Raw genomic sequence first — 22,581 nt, 5'->3', positions numbered from 1 at the left:
TCGATACTCTCAATATCTAATTTGTATAATTTCCGTAGATTAAGAAAAACAATTATGTAGTTGCTTTACAAAAATATTTTATTTGCAAAGGTTAATTATTATGTCATTGCGAGCAGCTGTTATATTGCATTTTTAATTTAAGAAACGACCCAAATGTTTATATTATCGATACAATCAGCGTGTGACACAGCTGATTAGCAGTCTAACGTAAGTTGTCAGCTCTGGGTTCTCTAATCGGCGGCTTGCACAGCTGTTATTTCATTATTACGTCAAAACAAAAATTGTGTGGCATCGAAATATATAAATGTGTTAAATGAAAAGCAGGATAAACACTTTCATCAGCTTCAAGGAGAGCTATATGAAAAGCTTTTTGGGTACTAGAGCACACGTAAAAACATGCTGTTGATAATCACGCAACAGGCGTCTTAACAGGCATTTGACGCATGGAACTAAAGTGAAGACATTCATCCAAGGTTGAACACAGTGCATCTCAAACCGCTTGACAGACATGCAGTTTTCATCTGCCGCCGAATCTTAAATCCACCGTCAAGTTCAAAACCAATGCGATCGGGCCTACTGTTCGGCAGACTTTCGTATTTCAACACAGAAACTCACCACGCTCAAAGCGACGATCGCGCAGGCGTAGCAAGCTACGTGCGCAGACAGCGGTAAAACGCGGAACACTTCGCTGAAGCTGCTGCAGTTGGACGCAAGCAACGCGCTTTGCCCGTCTCCTCAACAATTTCGTCCCGTCGAAGTTCGCATAAACCGCGTGTGTATGTCTGTCACTATATTTGTATATTCATCTGAGTAACTGTAACTGTGTCGTATCTTTGCGAATCGAAACATAAGCCTGTAATAATGCTGTTTTACGTTTAACAACTATTTTGTTTACGTTTCATCAAGTTTTGTAAGCTTGCCATTGCGATTGCAAGGGCTTTAGTTCACTCAACGCCAGCCACTTGTTTTCAGCCGACAAATAGAAAACCCAAATCAACCAAAATCAAAACAAAACCAAACAAAATATAACGATATATACAAAATGGCCTGCTTAAGTACTTCCGGTCGCGTCGCGTGCGGTTCGCGTCGTCAACAAGCGCACAAGTTGATCTGTCGCCTATTCCTGAACCACAGCCTGCACAGCCGGCAGAGCAGCCAACTGGTGGCAGGTGACACGCCAGGACACGCAAGGAAATACAGAGCAACGCACAATGAGCAGTTGGCTCGTAGCTTTCATGGATTAAGTTTCGGCATTAACCAGGATTACCTCAGCCTGCTGGTGAGTAGAAAAAGTGGCGGCAATGACATCAACTGCAACACCCAGTGGTTCCACACTTGCCAGTGGCCCCCAACCCGTTTAGCGGGCATTTAACAAGAGTGCATTGCGCATGCGCGCAGAGTGTTTGCCGCTAATGCGGCTGCGTGACTTCGGCTTTTTTCTTTCTTTCTTTTTCTTTTTGCTGTTGCCTTTGGTTCGCTTTTCATTTCGCTGCTGCAAAGCCAAAAGAAAATGAAAGTGAAATTGTTGCTTGGCGGTGGCTTTGGCTTTGGCTCTGGCTCTGGCTGTGGCTTCGTTTTTGGCCATTGCTTTTGTGCAGGCAGCGTGAAGAAGCATAAAGCAAAAGGCCGTCGACAACAGTTGCCAGACATTGAAGTTGTTGTCGTCGTTGTCGTTGTTGTTGCCGCTGTTGCTGTTGTTGTGCATGCAGCGATGGGCGCCGCCGCTAGCTCTGCCTGCGTCTCTGCCACCGCCTCTTTTACTGATTTTGTTTGCCGGAAGCCTTCGTACTCATTTATTTATTGTGTTTATGTTGCACTTTTTTAGACTTGTTATTTTTGTGTGCAAGTTGAAATATTTTTTCATTTTTATTTATATACATTTGCACTTATTTTTTCCTATATTTTCTAATCTTGTCATTCATTTCATGCCTTGATCTTTTCTCTTTTCTTCTTATTTCGCTGGCAACTGAAATAGTTGTTATGCAACTTCTTTTGCTTTTATATATGTATGTACATATATATTTATTTATTATTGTTTATCGCTGCCTTATTACTGCAAAAGTTTAACAGCTGTTTGCGAACTCTAAGCACGGCACAGTGGCTCTAAAACCACAAAGCACAAGCGCATGTCAAACTGCGCAGATGGCAAAGGCTCATTCGTGTTGCTGTATTTTCGTACACCCTTATGAAAATAAAGAAGACGATATACCTTTATGGGCATAGACAGCAGTTTCTTGTTAGTAAACAAATCAATAAAATTCATTTAAAAATTCACTATTAAAAAACTAGACACCTCGTCGTATACTTGATTTTTCGTCTTGTCTTTATTGAGCGCCTTGCCTTGAATATGCGCAGGCACAACAATGTTTAACACTGCACAATTAGTGCATAATTGTTGCTATTGTCAGTTTATTGTTTTATGGCACGCAATTTTCGCTCGCCTGCGTATGGCCCTGGATGAGAACTTGAGGTTTGGCTTAATGGCTTTAGCAGTGCACTTTTCATAGTCCTCAGTCCAATGCATTTATGCGGCGCTTTGTTAGGGCTATAAAATGCGATGTAAATAGTTTGTTTAACAATGTTCGTTTTTTCAAGGTCTTTGCATAAATTAGCAATATTTATTTTTGAATATATATATATATATATATACATACATATATATATTTACAAGAGTGTGCGCTTGTATGTGAATCGAACTGACCGTGTCCATGATTGTGTTTGTGTGTAGTTTCGGGGTCTTGATCGGTTTAGTAGCATCTAAAGGTCAATAGCCTAAAATAATTAAATTTTAATTAACTCCTTTAACCCAGTGCAAGTCTAACTTGATAAATAAAGAAATAATTTTTAATAATAATAATTAAATGACTCTATAAATTAAAAGAAAAGTAAAAAAAATTATGTGCAGAGTTAACTTTGTATGCAGGCGACATTTTTGAATTATTTATGCATTTTTACTGCTAGCTGAGGTCTCAGATCGGTTAAGTGGTATCTAAAGGTCATATGCCCAACCAAATTACATTTTAGTTAACTCCTTTAACCCAGTGCGAGTCTAACTTGATGAACGAAACAGTAATATTTTAAATGACTCTATATAAATTAATAGAAAAGTGAAAAAAATAATGTGCAAAGCCAACTTTGTATGCAGGCGATGTTGTTGGATTATTTATGCATTTTTACTGCTTGAAATTTGGTTAAACCAAATAAAAATTCATTCAACGCCAATTGGTTTTACGCTTAGCACACACACGCATACCTGAGACAGTGATACGCTCATCTAACTCTATCATAGGTAAACAATAAACAAAACGCAAATAGAAAGCGCACGTCGCAGCAGCAGCGACGCAGCCAGCTACAGCAGCGATAATACTAGCCAAAAACCAAAAATAAAAAACCGCCAACAATAGTCTTCAATAGCAACAGCAACAACAGTTATATATACACATATACATATATATATATTTAGATGTATGTATATATATGTGAAACTCACTTGACTTTCATCTTCATTTCATTTGCCTAGCAGCGACGTCAGCGTCGCAGTCGCTACCGCCTCTCCAAGTTGGCATTGTTTTTAGCCCAAAATTGTATTGAGAGTCCAATACATGAATATCTGCATACATAAGCATAAACACACACAGACACATCTGTTTGTACACGGTGCAAATAACTGTTCATCTATGAATGCGCAACACGAAAACTTTAACTAACGGATTGACTTGCATTTGCCGTTATCATGATCGCCGCGTTTGCCTGACTATGTTTCTCGATATGTTTTATTTTCGAAATTACACGAGTTAACAAATTTGATGAACTCTGGCCGAGCCCGAGCATGAGCTCGAGCAAGAGTTTAAGTTTCAATTTTCACTTTCATTGCGAACGCGAGAAATTTGTGCCGCGAGTTTAACGGCTGCGTGCGAATTTGATAAGCAGTTTGAACTGTTTGATCAGTATAATCCATGCACACGATATGCAAATAGATGAGCTATAAAGCCATAGAGCATGTCACAACAACAAAAACAACAACATAAAAATAAAAAATAAACGTCGTTAAGCCGAGAGCTTCTTTTGTCTGAATCTCAGTTTGGCAATCGGCTTTTGGCGCTGGCTGGACCCAAATTCGAATCTCGATTGCTCGCGAAAGTGAAACCAATGCGAGTTGCACGTTTTTAGAGCTGTTTTTAATTTAATTTTCCCATTTGGCTCTATGCTATGTAAATATTTTATTGCTTTATATGCATATATATGAATAAGAATGGGTTGCTCAAGAGCTAACAAAATCTTGTCGAAACATAGGTTTCTTTAAATGTTAGCCAGTTCACATTTCTTCGTAAAAAAAATAAAAGAATATTAGACCAAAATAGTTCGCAATAAACTTCATGGCCATTTAACACCTTACAATTTATAGTTAATTCTTAAATTTTATATTCATATTAGTTACAAAATTTCATGTCTGACTTCATTAACTTTTCATTCTTTTTTAACGAGATATGTTTCTATTCAAATTAATATTTCTGTTCAGAATAATATTTTATCAATGGACCTCATAGTCAATAGAGCTTCATTAGCATCCATCCTCCATCCAGCCATCCAACACATAAGAATTATAGATTCCTCTCTTTAGGACTACTTAAAAACTATATAAACGAGTATTTCATATTCCAAATCCTCAACATACTCAGAGTGGCTTAATCACAAATCTCTCATATACAAACAAAGCTTTGGTACAACTATTTGCAAGAGTATTTAAATTGCGACTCGGAGATTCAACATTCTTTTTTAATTTGTGGCCAAGATAAATGGCCGAAAACGAGGTACATTAATTTGCTAGTGAATGCAAAAAGTATAAATAGTGAAAGAAAAAAATACTCTGGCTAAATGGTAACAGCAACAGCAGCAGCAGCAATATCTGTCATATATATATGATGTAGCCATATCGTAAATCTTTGTCTTTGTTACCATGTCTTCATTTTTGGTTTTCGCGCTGGACACTTTCACTGGCAAATGGGATTAGCGAGACGCGACGAGCCGAGCGAATGCCAAAAAGTATTTAAGGAATGCAGAGACGAGGCTGATCATTCTGCAAATTGAATAATATAAAAAAGAAAAAAAATTAGTAAGAAAAACAATGTAAATCAAGCTGTAATTGAGTGAACAGTCTTAGGGTCTAATTGGCCGATCGGAAACATAGATCCGATCCCGAGCATGCCTAAAACAGAGGCGTAGCCAACGACGACTTTCATTCACCTCACCTGTCTGTACACCTGCTTTTTGTTTTTTTTTCTCTGGTATGGGCATGCCTTGGGTCTGGGTCTGATGGCCGTTTGGTTATTTCGCTTCATTTCTTTGGCTCGTACTTGCTGACCCAATTCCAGAGACGCATGCGTTTCGTGGCTGTTGCTTGTCCTAAACTGGTTTTGTGGCTGCGGCTCGCTGCCGCATTGATTTGCAGACAAACTGTTAACTGTTAATGATTTCGGCTGTTGTTATTGTCGTTTTTGTTTTTGTTGTTGTTGTTGTTGTTAACATTTTCGGATTTCGATTTGAAAGCCAAAGAAGCGCTGCCGCCACATCGTGAAACTGTTAAAATCAAGTTTGCAGCAGCAGCCATTGCATAACAGCCCCCAACCCTACACCAACATAGTTCGGGAGGCCGAACTCAGCTGTCGTCCCACATTCCATCAATGTCGGTCAGCGCAGTTCCCCTTCAGAGACACTAGCCTAATTTATGCACTACCTGAGCAATAAACACAACCAGAAAATGCACTGGCAGACATCAAAATACTCCAAAGTTGTTCATCATATGCTAAGCCCTTTTTCCCCATCCTACGACGTTTGCTTTTTGTCGCCTAGGCCTGGCGCAATTTAGGCAAAAGATTTCACTTAATTTACATCCATAGTTGGCTAATTGCTCGCCATTAATCGATCAGCGGCGTTTCATCATTATCCATTGACTTCCTGCTCAGACAACGGCAACAACAGCAAATATGAAATTATGCAGCGGGTACATAAAGTGTGCATTAATTTGTGACACGCGCAGCGATTGCAATTGGTGGTTTATTAATTTCGAATTCGGAAACCCAAATTCCGAATTCAGAGTTCCGAATTTGAAATTTAAACTTTGGTATTGGGAGTGTGCGCTGTTTGTCATTTAGTTTTTGCCTTTTAGCTGGTTTTAGATTTTACATAATTTTTGCTAGCTGCAGGATAAACTTGAATCTTAACTGGTTTTTAGTTTGGTTGCGACTTTAAACTGCTTTTTGGCTCTGAATGCCTTTTATTTTTTTTTTGCTTTGCTTTGGGCTTTTTTGATGCATTATAAATCATTTACGCTCCACTAAATTACTATTCTTAAGATAAAATATTTGTTTCATTTTTTGGCCATTTTAGTCGTTCGGAAGTGAAGCTTTTCTTTTTTGAAGTAAACTAGATTTTGCTACATCAATATCAAAATATATATTTACATACATACATATATATATGTAACCATTACGCAGTCGCCTTGCTTTGCTAGAAAACTAGTTTCTCTGTTGCTTTAAAAAGAAAATTTCTATAAAGGATGCATATTATTATATATTATATAATAATACATAAATTAATTATTCATTCCAGATATTTGTAATCAGAAATTCTTGTCAGTTGCTGTACAATATTTTTGAGGATCTGAATCATGGGGAGCTTAGTTTTCAGCTTTGTCATTTGAAAACAAAGAAAATCTATAATTTGCATTTATATTTGAATTTCAGATAAACAATATATAACTACGTCTTTGCTTGCATAAATAAAAGTAGCTTCTGATCGGGAGTAAAAACTTGCTTGTCGGAATTAATGCGACCTTATTCAGACTTGTCATAAATCCATGTATTGAAGAGCCAGTACTTAACAGTGTTTAAAGATATACTTGGAGCAATTTGGTTTAATTTGATTGTTAACTAGGCAAAATAAGCTTAGCTTGGCTTGGCTTTTACTAGATTGCAAATTCAAAAACTATATATCGTACAACTGATATAGAACTTAACGATTTAATGAAGTTTAAATTGGAATATCCATTTACATATTTAATAATCATAAGCATTATTAGTCTCATAGTGTAACTAACTAAAATTCAATTGTCATTTAAAGGAAGTACTAAAACGATGTGGGACCATGTGGGATACATAAACGCCTTTTTATACAAATATTTGATCTTTCCTTAGGCCCGAGCTCAAACTGAAAAATGTGTGACGCTTGTTTGCATATTTTGGCCATGTGCAGCAGATGCAGATTGACTTCAATGAAATTGCGTTTGTTACCTAAGTTGAGGTACTTGGGTTTTGATTAGCTCATTTGTGTCTTCAAAATACCATGAAGCATGTCAATTGCAAAATCTTCTGGCGCCCGTTGGTCGTCATTGAGCCTCAATTTGTTTGCTTTAGCTGCATTCAGAAGTATTCTCAGTTACTCAACTGATCGACTGCTCGACTGCCTTACGCAATTTGCCCAGCCAAATACAAATTCAAATACAAATGCCAAGCCCCAGCCCCACATACTTAGCATTCATACTCACTTGATTATATCTGCTTGCTGGCTGTTATGTTAACACGCATGTTAACGAGTTCCCTGTAGAAGATGATGAAGACAACATTAGGGCAACAGCTGCTGTTGCTGTTGGCTGTCGTCAACACATATCGAAGACACATAGAGAGAGTGAGAGAGAGAGAGAGAAAATATCACTAAACGAGCATTGAGCGTGATTTATGCAGCCAATTGTCGCCCCGCCTTCGCCTCATTCACTTCTTCACTCCTAACCAACTCGCTCGGCCTTTTGATTATGTCAGCAACGACGACGGCGATGACGATGACGACAAAAAGGGAAAGTCCAAAGTGTCGCTTGGACTTTTGGCTTTGGCTTTGGCTTTGGCTTCGGCTTCGGCTTCGACTTCGACCACTGCCTGTTTGCCGTCTTTAATGTCGGCCCTCAACGAAATGCTGCCTCACTTTCTTAGCTGCTTTTGGCCAATACTTTACAGTTGTATCAATTCGCTGTTGCGCTTATTGCTGGGAGCTTCCGCTAGCTACTCACCGTTATACCTGATCAGCAGCACAACAAAATATATTTAACTGTTTCTATTTCCATTCAATTGCTTCCATTTGTTGTGAAAATTAAATATTTATTATACGTAATCCTTAAAGTAATAAATACACCATTTTAAGTATTAAAATTTAATTGCTGAACAAATGATTTTATAAATGAAAACAATTTGGCTTCAAGAACTTGAACTTGAAGTTCATAAAAACTGCAATTTATAAAATTAAATATTTTTAATTTAATTTTAATAATTGATATTATAAATTTAAATATCGTTTGTTTTTTTCAGCTACACAAGCTTAAGTCATAATAAATCACAGATATAGATCCAATATCAATGAAACTGACTTTATTGAAGATAAAACTTTATGGCATTAATAGCTAAATATCATTTTGACCATGGGGGGCAGCCACGAGCTGCCAATCGTCACATTCGTGTTTATCATAGTTTGATGTGGGCTAATCACTTCGCCAGCCCACAAAGCGCTGAACACAGACCTTTTTACGGTGTTTCACCTTACGGATTATCCGTACTTCAAATACTGCAATTCTTCATATTTACGCACTCATTTAACCAGATTCCTCACTGTCTACGCCATGAAATGGAAGAGCTATGAGTTAGATGAATATAACCATTTTTTGATAAAAGCGTTGCTGTTGTGTAAGTCTATTCATAATAAAATGTTAAATCTAACTGCACATGAAGTAATGTCAGGTGTTAAAATATATATATACTAAGAGTGCCTCATTATATATATATATATTTTTTTTATATATTTATATATATTTTGAAGTTCGCTTTTCCTATTTTTTATTTATATTCTGAGCAGGACTTGGGTGGAAGAGTTGTATCTCTTGATGGGGCATTCCTCCTGCGCCTGCTTCTGATAGAAGTTTTCTATTGTTTTCTCTTCTGAAATCCGCAATATTTATCTGTTAAACAGGTTTGCTGTCAAAGCTAATATAGTTCATATATAACATTTTTTTATATGCATATGTTCAACATTTCTTTTGTTCTTTTCTAGTCGTTTAGAATCTAATTAAGGCTATGCAAATCCCAGAATGAAGAAAGGGAAGGGAACAAGAGACGTTGCACATAACAACAATTTGTTTATTAAGCAATATGAGATTAAGTATATAATTATATTCGCAAAAAGAATTTTTATATTTATTTGCTTAGTGGCGCGTGTGTATTTTGACAATGTATACACATAATTCAGTTAGTTTTAATGTCACATCTTGGCAATTTAAGCAATAAGTCGTGGATAAAAGCACTTCCAGCACTTGCAAATTGATTAATGTCCACTTAAGGCTGAAGGACAGCGACATATAAATTGTATATGATGGAGCCATACCTGCCAAGGGAACAGTTCACTTTAACAATTACTGAAATGGAAGTGGAATAAGAGTAGATGATGGCTGGCATAATGCAAGCTGAGCCAGCTCTGGCCTGGCAATAGAGCAATCAATAACTAATCAAAAAGAGAAACAAAATGTTGCAATTACCTGTCAGGCTGTCAGGCTGTCAGTCAAACGTGTGCCCAATCAAAATTACATCAATCAGCGCATTTGTGAGCGACTCTTGTCAGCTACTTGAAACGTTAAAACTCTTTTTGTTCCCTTTGCTTTTCTACTCTTTTAATTGATGCTTTGTCGTCTTTTGTATTTTTGCACATTTCAATTGCGCTTTAATGACGATTCGACTCGATTCGATTCGATTCGATTCGGTTTCATCTTCAACTGCTATCCGCTCCGAAATCGGCTGGATTATGTCGTGGGAGCGCCCTGAGGCCCCAAAGTCAAAATTTCAACTACGTCCACTTATGTACACTTTGTGTCGTTTGCTTTGTTGCCGCGTCCCGGCAACTCCGCGCCCACCTCGGCGCGCGGTTGCCTCTCAATTTGCGTTTCACGCATCGCGTTTTAAGTGCTGCAAATGTTTCCAAACATTGCGCATATTTCGCATCTATTTGATTTTCGCAACAATTAAAGAAATTGCTGTGTGAAAACTGCGAAAAAATCATTTGCGAACGTGCTTCAAGCTGAGTGACTCATCGTTGATGGCACTGACAATAATTGCTGCATGCCCCAAAACTGTTGCCACTCAAATATGTTCCCTTGTTGGGATCAGCTCCATTAGCTAAATTGCAAAGCATTTTGATTTGCTCTTCATATAATAAACGAGATCGTTGATCCACTCTTTTTGAGCCAATCCATTTTCATATGTCTTCATATATCTTATACAGTTTTCGATAAATAATGATATTGAAAGGCACTCTAATTATATATGTAATCTTTTATAGATTTCTAGATACAAAATTCTTAGTTTTCACTTATCAAATCAAAACAAAGGAATATTCAGAAAGTGAACTTGTTTGCTTCTAGAACTTCTCAGTTCTATCATCAGCAGAATTGTTTATCAACTATTGCTTTGACTGGTTACTTTTATAGACAATATTCAGTTCAATATCGGAATTATCGGATTAATCTCTGCATATGATATATTTAGTATGCAGTATAACTCTTATTATTTTGATATTTCACTAATTTCTTTCATATATTTCTTTCTGTTTTCTAGAGTAATATTTATCTATAGCTATCTATCTAGCTTTATTTGTTTGTATATATATTTCTTTATTTTCATTTTTTTGATATCTCAATTTTTCGAAATTTACCCTTAAATACCTTCTTCAGTTGCTGTTAGACACTTTTTATGCCTTGAACTTTGAAATTTATCCTCTTGTATATCATACTTTGATAAAACGTACCTCGTGTATATCATGAGTACTAGCTGATCTTCCTTTTCGATAACTCATCCCATTTCCATATTATCGATAAAGATCGATAATTTAGCTTCGTTTTTTAAGCGCAGCTTGAATATAGTAAATGTTGTTGACTTCAGGTTTACTGTGTAGGTAATGAATACAGAGGTTTTTATATATTTTCTTTCACTTCTAATTCACAATAGCCAAGTATCTGGATGCCCTGAACATCTAGGTGAAGTGTTCTTTTAATCTAGCCGCCTTGGCTTACGTGGTTTACCTTTAGATTATGTTTGTATAATTAAGTATTTATCTAATGCTTGTGTGACCTTCTCATCATCTAGTTAGGCGATTTATATGTAAAAGCAGTGAGCGAAACTGTTGCTACTTCAAAGGTTTCTCTCTGTTTATGTAAGCGGCGCATCAGCCGAAGTCAGTCAAAGTCCTCTGCTTGCCGTTGGCAGCCAAGTGCAACGATAATTGTGTTTCCTACAGCATTTTTTGCTGCAGCACGCAATGCACAAAACCAGTTGCAGCTCCCCGCTTACAGATCTCAGCAATTGAGGTTGAAAACTAATTATGTTATTGACAGTGCCAGAAATTCTTTGGAAATTCCCAAAGCGGACTTGCAGACGTCGTTGACATGCTCATTACCAAATACCAGATACATACATAACAATATGATATCCGCAAATTTTTTGGACACCTATTTATTTATTTATTTATTTTTTGATGGTCTGGTTGGCTGCTTAGCTGCTTGGCTACTTGGCTGTCCGTTTGGTCATTGGCCACTGACCATAAAAACCATTTAAAATTTATAAATCATTCAACGTAGTTTGCGAACGCAAAAGTGGCCACAATTAAATGCATTTTTGCACGTTTGTTAACCTGAGAGCCAAAAAGAAAAGAAGAAGAAATGAAAAAAAGAAATGATTGTTGGTTTTTTGTTTTTTCTTTGATTTGATTTGCTTACCTGTGTGTGTGTGCGTGTGTGTATTGAAGTAGCTGGCTTTGTACTAATTTTAATTTAACGCACATATTGAAAATGAAACTTTTCACGAGCTGAATTTAATTGGCTTTTTAAATTTGATGCGTCGATGTTGTAACACTCAAGTCAAGTTTGGATCGCTTTCTACTCCAAAGCCGCTAAACTTCGAAAATATTTATGACACATACAGCGGTAACAGCGCGTGTGTATGTGTATGTGTGTGTGGACTCTTACTTAATATGAAACTGGGTCATTACAGGCCCAATGCGAGCGAGATCTTTTCAATGAACACAAAGGCAAGTGATGGTCAATATTTATTTATGCACATATCCACATATACAAGCATTCAATATATATATATATATATATATATATATATATATATATATATATTTATATAGTGCTTTTTTACAGCGTCAATGAGAAGCCATCATCGTCGAACCAGTTGACGCTTTGCGTTGGGCCACACGTGCACCAAAGACCATCAATTATGATAATGTTTATGACGCTCTCAAGAGGGGAGCTGCCAAGGGCGTTAAACTTTATGGCCATTGCTGATGGCCAGTGGGCCGTTAGCAGCTTGCGTCTGGCTGATGACAGGATCGGATCTGCATGCAACTGGGTCAACGTGCGTAATAGCCACGCCCAGCGCCATCCACAGCACACCAAATCGCATAACCTAACACAAATATTTGCTGCTCAATTGGCTCTGACTGTAAAAGTTGCCTCCGTTCGGCAGCGGCAAAAGCAGCAGCAGCAGCAGCAGCAGCAGCTTTGCGCGCTTTGTTGACAGCTGGAAACATAAAATTTACATGTTATCGTGTTTACATGCGCACCACTTTTATTGACAGACTGTACGTCTTACTGGCAAATACAAGAAGAAAACACACACACACACACACACACACACACGTACACCCGCAGAGGCATAGACGAGTGATGTACATACAAATGGCACTGCGAGACTGTTGCATAATTCCATTCCAAAGGAAGCAAAGCTCACAAAGCATAGAGAAGCAGAGCTCGCATAGTATGAATTATGCGTATATAAAACTAAATAATATGTATATAATAAATAATATATATAATATTATAAAAATAGAAGTGACCTCAAATGAAAGGCAATTCTCTGATTAGAATTGAACACAATTTGGATGCCATATGCCAAGAAAGCAAGACTAACAAAAGAATAGACATAAATAACAGATTCATATAGCTCATAATATGCATAACCTAATCTCTTAGAATTGAAAACAATTAACAATAAGAGACAGCCGTAATTACTTACAATTGTAAACCTTATAAGAATTAGAATGTCTAAATAAGTGAGATTAATGTGTAATTTTTTGTATACTTAATGACAAGCCAAATCTCTCTCGACTCTAGAGAATCTATGATGACAAACATATGTCACATACATTTATTTAATTTGCTATAATGATTGTCTGTCAATGCATGTAACAGGCAGAGCTGACTACATCAGCTTCCTCGCCCAGCGTTGGAGTATCTAGAGTGGAGTGCCCGACTAGGAGCTAACCTGAGCTCAATATTGAGGAAATGTGTGAGGTGTGAGAACAAGTCCTTGTTAGATGTCAAACTTGCTCTTTAAGCTAGCGAGATATGGAAACAAATTTGATATAGGTTTCAGTAGATAGTGAAGTGAAGCATTTCAAGTTGCTTTCCCTTATGCAGACAGACGAACCAGTCTAGATCGACTCGATCATCATTATCAAAAATATTTGCTGCCTTCCAATGCCTGTTGCATACGTTTTAACAGAATGAATTCCCAGAAATGCATTATACAATGTCTACAGTGGGACAGAGAAAGAAGTCAGATTTTCTTGTGATGCTTGTCTTATTTATTAAAGTTGTTTTAAGTGATGCAAAGATGCGCTATCTCCGACGCATAGCTGATTTACTAGGATTCGGTTTATGGCACTAATTCGAAGTGGGCGGCAAGGTCAGAGTTCAAGAGCCGTGCTTGGAGTGGGAGCTGTAATAATTGTAATAATTGAAGCTTAATTTGTTGGCGATTTGATGGGGCAATTTTCCAGTTAATAAACTTGAAGCTGTCGTCTATGTGAAGTGTTAGAAAAATGTGGCTCGTGTTGCCACTTGCGCTGGGGCAGCCCAAAAACTCGTTAGCGCTACTGCCAGCAATTGAAAGTTGTTAAGTGACTCAAAAACAAAAACAAAAACAAAAACCAAAACAATTTCGCGTTTACTATTATTAGTACTTTTCGTCAGTAGCATGTTGTCTTGCTGCAGGCTGCGAGAGTTATGGCCGTTTACCCCAGCGCTTATTGACTCCTGTAATGTTCACACTTTATTAATAACGGTTGCAATTACGGAAAATTCTAATGTCTCATTTTTTTGTCTTTAGCAAACTTCACACAGCTGCAGCCAGCCGCCAAATCTTCGCTCACACAGCTCCGTGCACACACAGCAGCCGGCTGGACCCGTGAGAGAAATACAAATTGATCCATATATAATACTCGATGACGAACTCAAGTATTTCTACGACGATGTGCGAGATGTAAGTACAGCCCAGCCAGCCGGGCCACATACTTCACTAATGTAATATGGCATGTGTCTTTCCCCCATATATTTCACAGAACTGATTTATGTTTAAGAGACCTTTTTGCCAACTGCCAAACATAAATATGTTGATATATATTTATTAAGTAACAAATTACACAGCATGAGACACGCAAATAGGACCAAACCAATTATTTCCTATTTCCAATTACGGCCCAGAACTGGACTCCACTAAATGCGTCACATAGTCCAGTCGGGGTATTTTCCATATACCCTATAGCTGTTGACACATACGTGTCAATAGAAGTATATTCGATTCGAAAATACCTGGCAAAAATGTGTTTTTTCATTGTGACTTGGGCTATCTGCCCAAATGTTGGCAGAGTTTCGTGTGTTTTCTGTGAGTTATTCGTTAGACTAACCTTAAATAAGAGAACCTGAAACAGAATTGCTTAAATAAATAACAACATTTCCTTCTGGAAAATTTATACCACTGACTGGTCAAAATATCGATGTGTGATACACAAAAATTAATTAGTCAATTTTAATTTACTAATTTTGAATAACTCAGATTGCCTAGCTAACCGGAACTGTAGAGTATAGCTAATATCTAGCAGAGGTTTCAAGTACATGCAACCATTTTGTTTCAAATTACAGGGTATTCGAAAAGTCAGCACACAATGTATTTATGGTCAAAAGCCAGCCAGACTCTAGCGACTCTATAGACTCTATAGACTTTCTGCTAATTTAATTGTTGTCGCTGCTTAAAATAGTATCTGAATTAATTGATCTCTTGCAGTTGCTGCAGTCGGGCACATCACAGCCGGAGCTCGATACCATCGCTTGCTACTACTTCGATGGGCAGGGCAAGGCGCTGCGTCCCATGGTGACCATGCTGATGGCCAAGGCACTGAATTATCATCTGAACAACGAGTCACAGTAAGTTAGTTGGCTCTGTCTGGCACACTTTTGTTGAGCAGTGTAGTGATTAGCAGGCCTTTGCGAAATGTGCACATTCTCTGCTGTCGTCTATGAACAACAATTAAAGCCAAATTATAACAACATACATACTTATTAAACATTTATATTTACCCATTGACGTACCCTTGACAGCCAATTAGTACACAAGCAACGACAGATAGCCCTCTTCTCCGAGATGGTGCACTCGGCCAGCTTAGTCCATGACGATGTCATCGATCAGTCGGACTTTCGGCGCGGCAAGCCCAGCGTTAATGCTCTATGGAATCACAAAAAGGTAGGCTATCAGATCAACAAATACATTTTCATTGGCCAAATGCCAGTCAGCCAGCCAGCCAGCCAGCTGAACATGAATTGCTTGGCAAACTAATTTCACGCCTCTGCAACTCTGTCAATATATAACAAATTAAATTGTGTTAAGACTTTGTCAACAGGTTGCATCATTTGACGAGCCCAAAAGCCACAAAGCTCACAATAATGAACTGCGCTTTTCCGTTAAATCTTTAAGTTTTCAAATTGGTTTTGTTCAGCTCAAGACCTTAAGTCAAAAGCATCAATCCGAATAAATAATTAACGTTTTGTGTGTTGATTTCATCGACAGCTTCATCTTGTCTAGCAACGATGGCATTTGTCGAAATCGTTAACTGCATATTTGTCCACAAATATATATATATATAATACCCGATTGCCATCTTCGTCATTGTCTTTGCAGGTCACAATGGCTGGTGATTACATTTTGTCGATTGCCTCGATTATGATATCGCGCCTGCGCAGCGATGACGTGACGATCGTCTTGAGTCAGGTAAGTTAAGCTCATCTGCGCACTAAACCGAATTTGAATTGATTAAAATTGCACTGTCACTGAAGCAACTTATATAGAGGAGTACGATCAAGCATTACAGGGTATTTTAAGAGAAGTCTCCCACCAGAATGCATTTAGATGCAAAATAAAAAAGTTATATTCAATTATATCAAAAATAAATATGTATAATTAGCGAATATAAGACGTCAATGAGCCCACGTGTCCCCGTCCTTGGGTTATTGAAGTCATCTCAAATTTTATTTACATAGATAAACATGAATAGACGATCAAATCTGTGATTCAGTCAGATGAACGACAAACAGCTTACATCAAAGTTTCCATTCATTTTATGGGTTTTGTCAATCTCGTTATTGCCTCTGCAGACTCTAAATCTCATTCTGTCTTTGACCTGTTGCAGTATATTGATCAAAACTTAAGATCTATGTCTCTGTGACCTTATAAACTATTTAATTTAAAGCTCACGTCAGGCTGGAATTCTGTTTGTTGTTCAGTCAACATCAGGCTAGCTCCATTAATGTATTATCTGGCTATAATGTATGAGTGGATGAGTCAAGCAGTTGGCACATGCGAGAGTATTTAATCGTCTAGAAATCTAGAATGGTTTGTTTCACAAGTCTTCGTTATTATAGTAAATATAAATTGAGTTTATTCATTTTTATGTTAAGACTCTGCAAAAATCCTAATCTGCGGTCGAGAATCCAACGGAAGAAATCCCGTGAAGTCGTGTTTAGTCGCTGGGGTTTACAAATTCCAAGACTTCACACGCGTTGCGAGCAAACAAAAAAACGAGTAAGAACGTGGCAGTCGGGCGTAGCCGACTGCACAACACTCGTTCATGGTTATTACAAAAAGTGGAAGCTAGACAAGCTGCCACAGGGAACATAGATCAACCTTCAAGACTTGTGGAAGATATGCGTTTTCAAACAGACAGTCGAATACATATTTGAAATGCTTTAATTGTGCAAGCCAATATACCCTTTCGATCCCGTGAACGAGTATTAAAACTTGCAAAACGAAAATCAGTCTGGCGGGTAAACAGTTTTAAATTAAGAAAGTTGTTCGGTTCGTCCAGCACTTCTTTGTTTCCATGGAAAAACCTGTTCGGTAATTGTCCACAAATCACAGGGACTGTTCGGCTTTACTTCCTGTAACCCTGGAATAGTTTAAGGCAAAGGCGAAGGGCACTTAATCGCGAGTTCATCGCAGCCTTCACTTTTTGCAATTTACATTCACAATGGATACCTGTCTGAGGCTTATAAACGTATAAATGAATGTAAGCCAGGTGCTGCTTGGCTACTAACTACTAACTGCTGTGCATATTACATTTACAAGATTCCGGACTCAGGCATGCGACAATCACTTCTCAAAGACAAATCACTCTCGCAGTCTGATTTCTATGAACTTCAAATTAGTCAGCTGACAATTTCACTTTCAGCTGCGAGAGTGAAATTGGAGCTGGCCTTAGACTGCCACCTCGGTAAAATGAATCGTCTCTTATACAATCGAGCTGCGAGCTAATAGCCAAAGTAAATAACAAGCCGTGCTCGCGTTGGCCTCAAATCTGTGGGCATCATTCGTGCTCTATACCCTGTACATCTAGAATCGAGTTATGTGAGACTATTTGTCTGCTTAACTGTGTTAGGAGTTCACTCCTCAGACTTATTTTGTACATATGTGTGCTGTGCTTTACAACACTTCAGACTTGCATGTGTCATGGGTATCTTTCAGTCGTATACTCTCTGCGAAATATGCAAAAGTATTTTATTTCGGGATTTTTGCTTTGTGGTCACAATTTTCAAAGATGACGAGATCAAAGGCAGTTAAATCTGATCTATTGGCAACAAGGGAGCGGCTTAAGATATTTACAAAAAATATCAAATGCCGAAGTGTCTACCAAGAGCATACATAAAGCCGTCGTATATTAGCATATTAAGTAGTTTTACTTATCGAAAACATTTCACAATATTAAGCATACGACCCATGCGTTTGACAAACACGAAACCAGTTCTTAACTTAAACTAATCGAAGTCTTCAAATCGAAGGCCCGGAGTGTTACAGCAAAAGTTTCAAATGAAAGTGCTTTAATTGAAGTTGACGAATGGAAAACAAGCTGGAAAATTATTTGGTGCTTGGAATATATTCTACAGAATTAAGTATACGAATAATCAATTGTGTAACGAAAGCATAGTTAGAAACAAAGTCCTTTTGCCAGCTTCTTAACTACTTTCTATACAGTAATAACATAAATAATAATAATAAATATTTGACATATTGAAATTGCTGAAGAACTGCTCTATATCCCCCACTCTCTCTCTCGTCTCGAAGAGTGGGCCTAACGCAAGTTTCAGATTTGATTTCAAACCTCTTCTGATTCACCATCAGTAAATGCTATTGGCCTTTCTAATTGTAATTTAATAATATAACAAAAGTCTAATGAAGCACACTTATTCTTTTAGTAAAGGTAGATTAGCATTTGATATGGGATAGTTTTTGTTTATTTGTTTGTTATTCTGTTGAAGACTTTTGTTTATCTTAGCATTAAGCTGGGACTGTTTAGCATTTTCTTTCATCTACGACGACAATATTTTGGGAGCTTTATTTGATATGCTGAACACGTGTCTGAATAATTTCAACGGCTTCAAACACGTTGACGGCATTATATTATTGGTAGCTGTCCCGCCTGGAATTAGAATTTACTGTTCTTTCTAAATAGTGGGTTAAACCAGTCCGTTATTGAAATAAATGCTTTGCCAAGCATTAAAATATGGCGGACTTTTAAGTCAGTGAGACTAGAATTATATAAAGACTAAAAGAATAGTGTGCCCTGACTGAGCTGCAAGCCAAGAAGAGGCTGCGAGGGTAGACTGAGAGCAACATGTTGTTAGTCCAATGGGTATACATAGCTAATTGAATTCCCGCTTCGGAATGCTTGACGGCTGCCTTGAAAGATACTAAAACATCAACAGCAGCCTTTGTACTCGTCCCTAATATCGTTGTTGAGTTGTATTTTTTCCGCTGTTCAATGACACTCGACGACACGCAAAAGCTGCTCACAATGGAAATATCTTTGATTGAAACTGATTTGGCGCAGCGTTTCAAATGAAACAAAATCAAATACAAATAAAAGTTCGCGCTTATTTTGTGGTTAAATGAAAAATGTTGTCAGCAAGTGCTTAAAAGGCTTCAGCGGCAATTTGTAGCTCTTTCATCGTTGTTGCTGTTGCTCTCATTGTTGCTAATGCCAATGCTGTTTTTTTGGTACACACAAGTCGCACTTATTTCGGCCGCATGTGTTAATTAGTTAACATTGAAAGCCAACATGTTGTTTTACTTCTAATGCAAACTCTAAAGAAAAAAGAAGCAGATAAAACGAACAACTAAAATGTGCATAAGACGAGCCAATTGGCTGGGATTTATCATATAGTATATATAGAGCCCGAGCCAAGTCTCCGGCTGTCACCTTGGTCTCCTTAGCAATCAGCAACCACGACTGACATATCATCGCCCCCATCGCTAGGCACATACATGTGCCAATGTACTATTCATAGATCTATGCGAAGCTTGGAATCAGATACAATCTTAGGCATGGACGGCTTTAGACTACCTTCCCGTTTGTTTGTCCAATATTTTGACAACTGACTGCGAAATAGCCAAGAGTGATGAATGAATGAAAATACTTATGCGCGTATCGCAGACGGCAAACAAAATCTCCAAATTAAGCGAAGGGCGCGCCAACATTTCTTGTACAAATAAAAATGGCAGCTATGCTGCGCGGGTTACTCATAAGGTACTGGCCTGATCAATCATATGTATGCGTGCTAATATATATTCCTTGAAAGTACTACTCTAACTCTAATAAAATTCACATTATTTTAGGAACTTCATTAGTGAAACTTCTAAATGTATAAAGAGAGAAAGATAATAGATAACGCCTCGAGTTGCCCTCGCATGCGTTAGCCATGCACATATCTTTCGCGTAGCAACAACCATCCTGGCTAGAGTCTCAATGAAACTGTATTTGCTTAGATCATTTGGCACATCTGTGTTTGCCCTTTGCATTTGAACAGTAAGCCATGCGGAAGTTACCCGCCAGTATCTGTGTACATATGGATCTATGTAAACTGCAAAAATAGCCTCAGCTGGCAAAACCCAACAGAAATCACAATTTTTGCTTGTCTTTTAATTGATTCACCCACCTTGTTAGTGTTTATTACTCTGTTCACTGCCTGAAGACGAGTATATTTGTTGGCAATAGAGTCTCTGTCTCTGACTATGGACTAGAGCTTGTCTCGAGTTCTCTTTGAACTAGACACAGATAGATCCAAAATTGATCCATTGCCTTTTATCTATTTCAGATCTTAACCGACTTGGTTCAAGGTGAATTCATGCAGCTGGGCTCGAGGGAAACGGAGAATGAGCGTTTCGCGCACTATCTGACCAAGACATACAGGAAGACCGCATCGCTGATTGCCAATGCACTGAAGGCGGTGAGTAAGCCCGGCCATCGACATGCAAATCGAATCGCAATAGCCATAGCAATAGCAATTGCATTTCAAATTGCAGTAGCAAATGTTTATGCGAATGGCTGTGCCCGAGTGCGTTTGTCATTGTGCCCATTTGGATGGCCGGAGTTGATTGGCCAGCGACTGACTTTGAGATATTTGTTTTTGTTCTTCGCAGACCGCCGTTATCGCCCAGGCCGATGATAATGTTGCGGAGGTGGCATTTCAATATGGACGTAATATTGGCCTGGCCTTCCAGCTGGTGGACGATATGCTGGACTTCGTCTCTTCCACGGAGCAAATGGGCAAGCCAACGGCAGCTGACTTAAAACTGGGCCTGGCCACAGCGCCGGTTCTCTTTGCATGCGAAAAGGTGAGCCGCCGACAGACTTCCTTATTGCTGTGACAACAGCCTGACTGCGAAGTACATACATAAATTCCAAACACTGCGAATACAACTGACGGCAGCTGTTAATTGTCCAGAACTGTGTTTGCATTGCTGTCTATGTGCATTTCCCACTTAAGCAGCATGGTGTCCGATGATATCATGCAGCTAGCTGGGAGTATGGCATCGCGTGCCATGAAATGCGTTTCTATGGTGTTTTCGACTCAGTTTAATATGCGAAGCGTGATAAACGCGCGCGTGCAATGCGTTCAAAGCAGCAAACAGTGGCGATCTCTGCCGATCAGTCGCGAGCTTAGTTGGCCAGTTAAAAAGTAAAAACTAGCCATATACATGCGTATCATGAGGCCATAGAGACTAATGCTAATGTGTCTGATAGTTTGCATTGGCATTCAAGCCTCAAAACCGTCGCACCTGCGCGTGGGGATGGCGCTCCAATAACGATGGCTTAATTCGTTTGGAATTTCTCATTTGTCTGTTTCAGTATCCCGAGCTCAATCCGATGGTTATGCGTCGCTTCAGCGAGCCGGGCGATGTGGAGCGGGCCTTTGAGTTGGTTCATAAATCACACGGACTCGAGCAGACGCGTTTCCTGGCCAAGAAGCACTGCAATGAAGCGATACGGCTGGCACAGGAGCTGACGGAGTCCCCCTACCAGAAGGGCCTACAGGTTGTCGCCGACTTAGTCATCAATCGCATGAAGTAGGAGTCATCCAGCATACATACACATATACAAATTAATATATATACACATGTAATATTAAGTTAGAAGCAGGCAGGCAACACGTAATGAATGCTAGATAAGTCAGCAAATGAGAGAAGCAAGCAAACATTTGTAAAAAGAAACTAGAAAATCTACAAAACACAGAAGCAAAAAAAAACAAAACAAAATTTATTATTTAGTTTTTAAGCATTGTTATTGACACTGTAAATAATTGCATCAAATGTACACAGAAGAACATTGTAACAAATTTACAGACCGAAAACGAATAACTCACTACGTTTATATATATATACATATATATGAACAATTTGAAATGAATTTTTAATAAACTGAATATGCAATGATTTTGAAGTTTTATACGTTTGTTAAGAAACACAAATTTGTAAAATATGATGAGAAAGAAAAGTGAAGAAGAAAGTGAATTGAAGAACTTGAATTGCATATTTATGGAGCTATTAATTGTAACAATCCTTGTTCATCTTTAGAGTCAGTGAAAAGTTAATCAATCAAAATGTTTATTAGTCAATGCAACAAACGATATTTATGTAGAGAGCAGTGCTTAATGAATTACCCTTAAATTTATGTATAATTTTGATTTGTTCTTCAGACATTTCATGCCCAAATGGTTCAATCACTTTGCAACGCGTTCGGACAGCACAAACCTATTGTAATTTATATATACTTTCGTTTCTTTACACATTTTGTATCTTCTTACTAATTTAAATTTAATTGAGCTTTGAACCGTTCGTGCATGAAATGCACAACATTCTTATATAATCCCCACTAATTGTTAAGGTT

General features: G+C 38.1%; 1 protein-coding gene across 1 annotated transcript; it reads left to right on the top strand.

Moving 5' to 3' along the window:
* The first annotated feature begins 108 nt into the window (after window positions 1-108).
* On the top strand, window positions 109-22,051 carry LOC111598503 (decaprenyl-diphosphate synthase subunit 1). The gene is made up of 8 exons (XM_023313769.2): window positions 109-1,279; window positions 14,199-14,351; window positions 15,153-15,292; window positions 15,467-15,608; window positions 16,044-16,133; window positions 20,510-20,641; window positions 20,835-21,029; window positions 21,544-22,051. The coding sequence occupies exons 1-8, from the start codon at window positions 1,043-1,045 to the stop codon at window positions 21,763-21,765; spliced, it is 1,311 nt and encodes a 436-aa protein (XP_023169537.2). The 5' UTR covers window positions 109-1,042; the 3' UTR covers window positions 21,766-22,051.
* Window positions 22,052-22,581: the final 530 nt, after the last annotated feature.

The sequence above is a fragment of the Drosophila hydei genome, unplaced genomic scaffold, assembly GCF_003285905.1.
Source record: "Drosophila hydei strain 15085-1641.00,03,60 unplaced genomic scaffold, DhydRS2 tig00008139-arrow-pilon, whole genome shotgun sequence".
Taxonomy (NCBI): Eukaryota; Metazoa; Arthropoda; class Insecta; order Diptera; family Drosophilidae; genus Drosophila; species Drosophila hydei.
The sequence above is the reverse complement of the archived record's forward strand: the minus strand, read 5'-3'. Positions and strand labels throughout refer to the sequence as shown.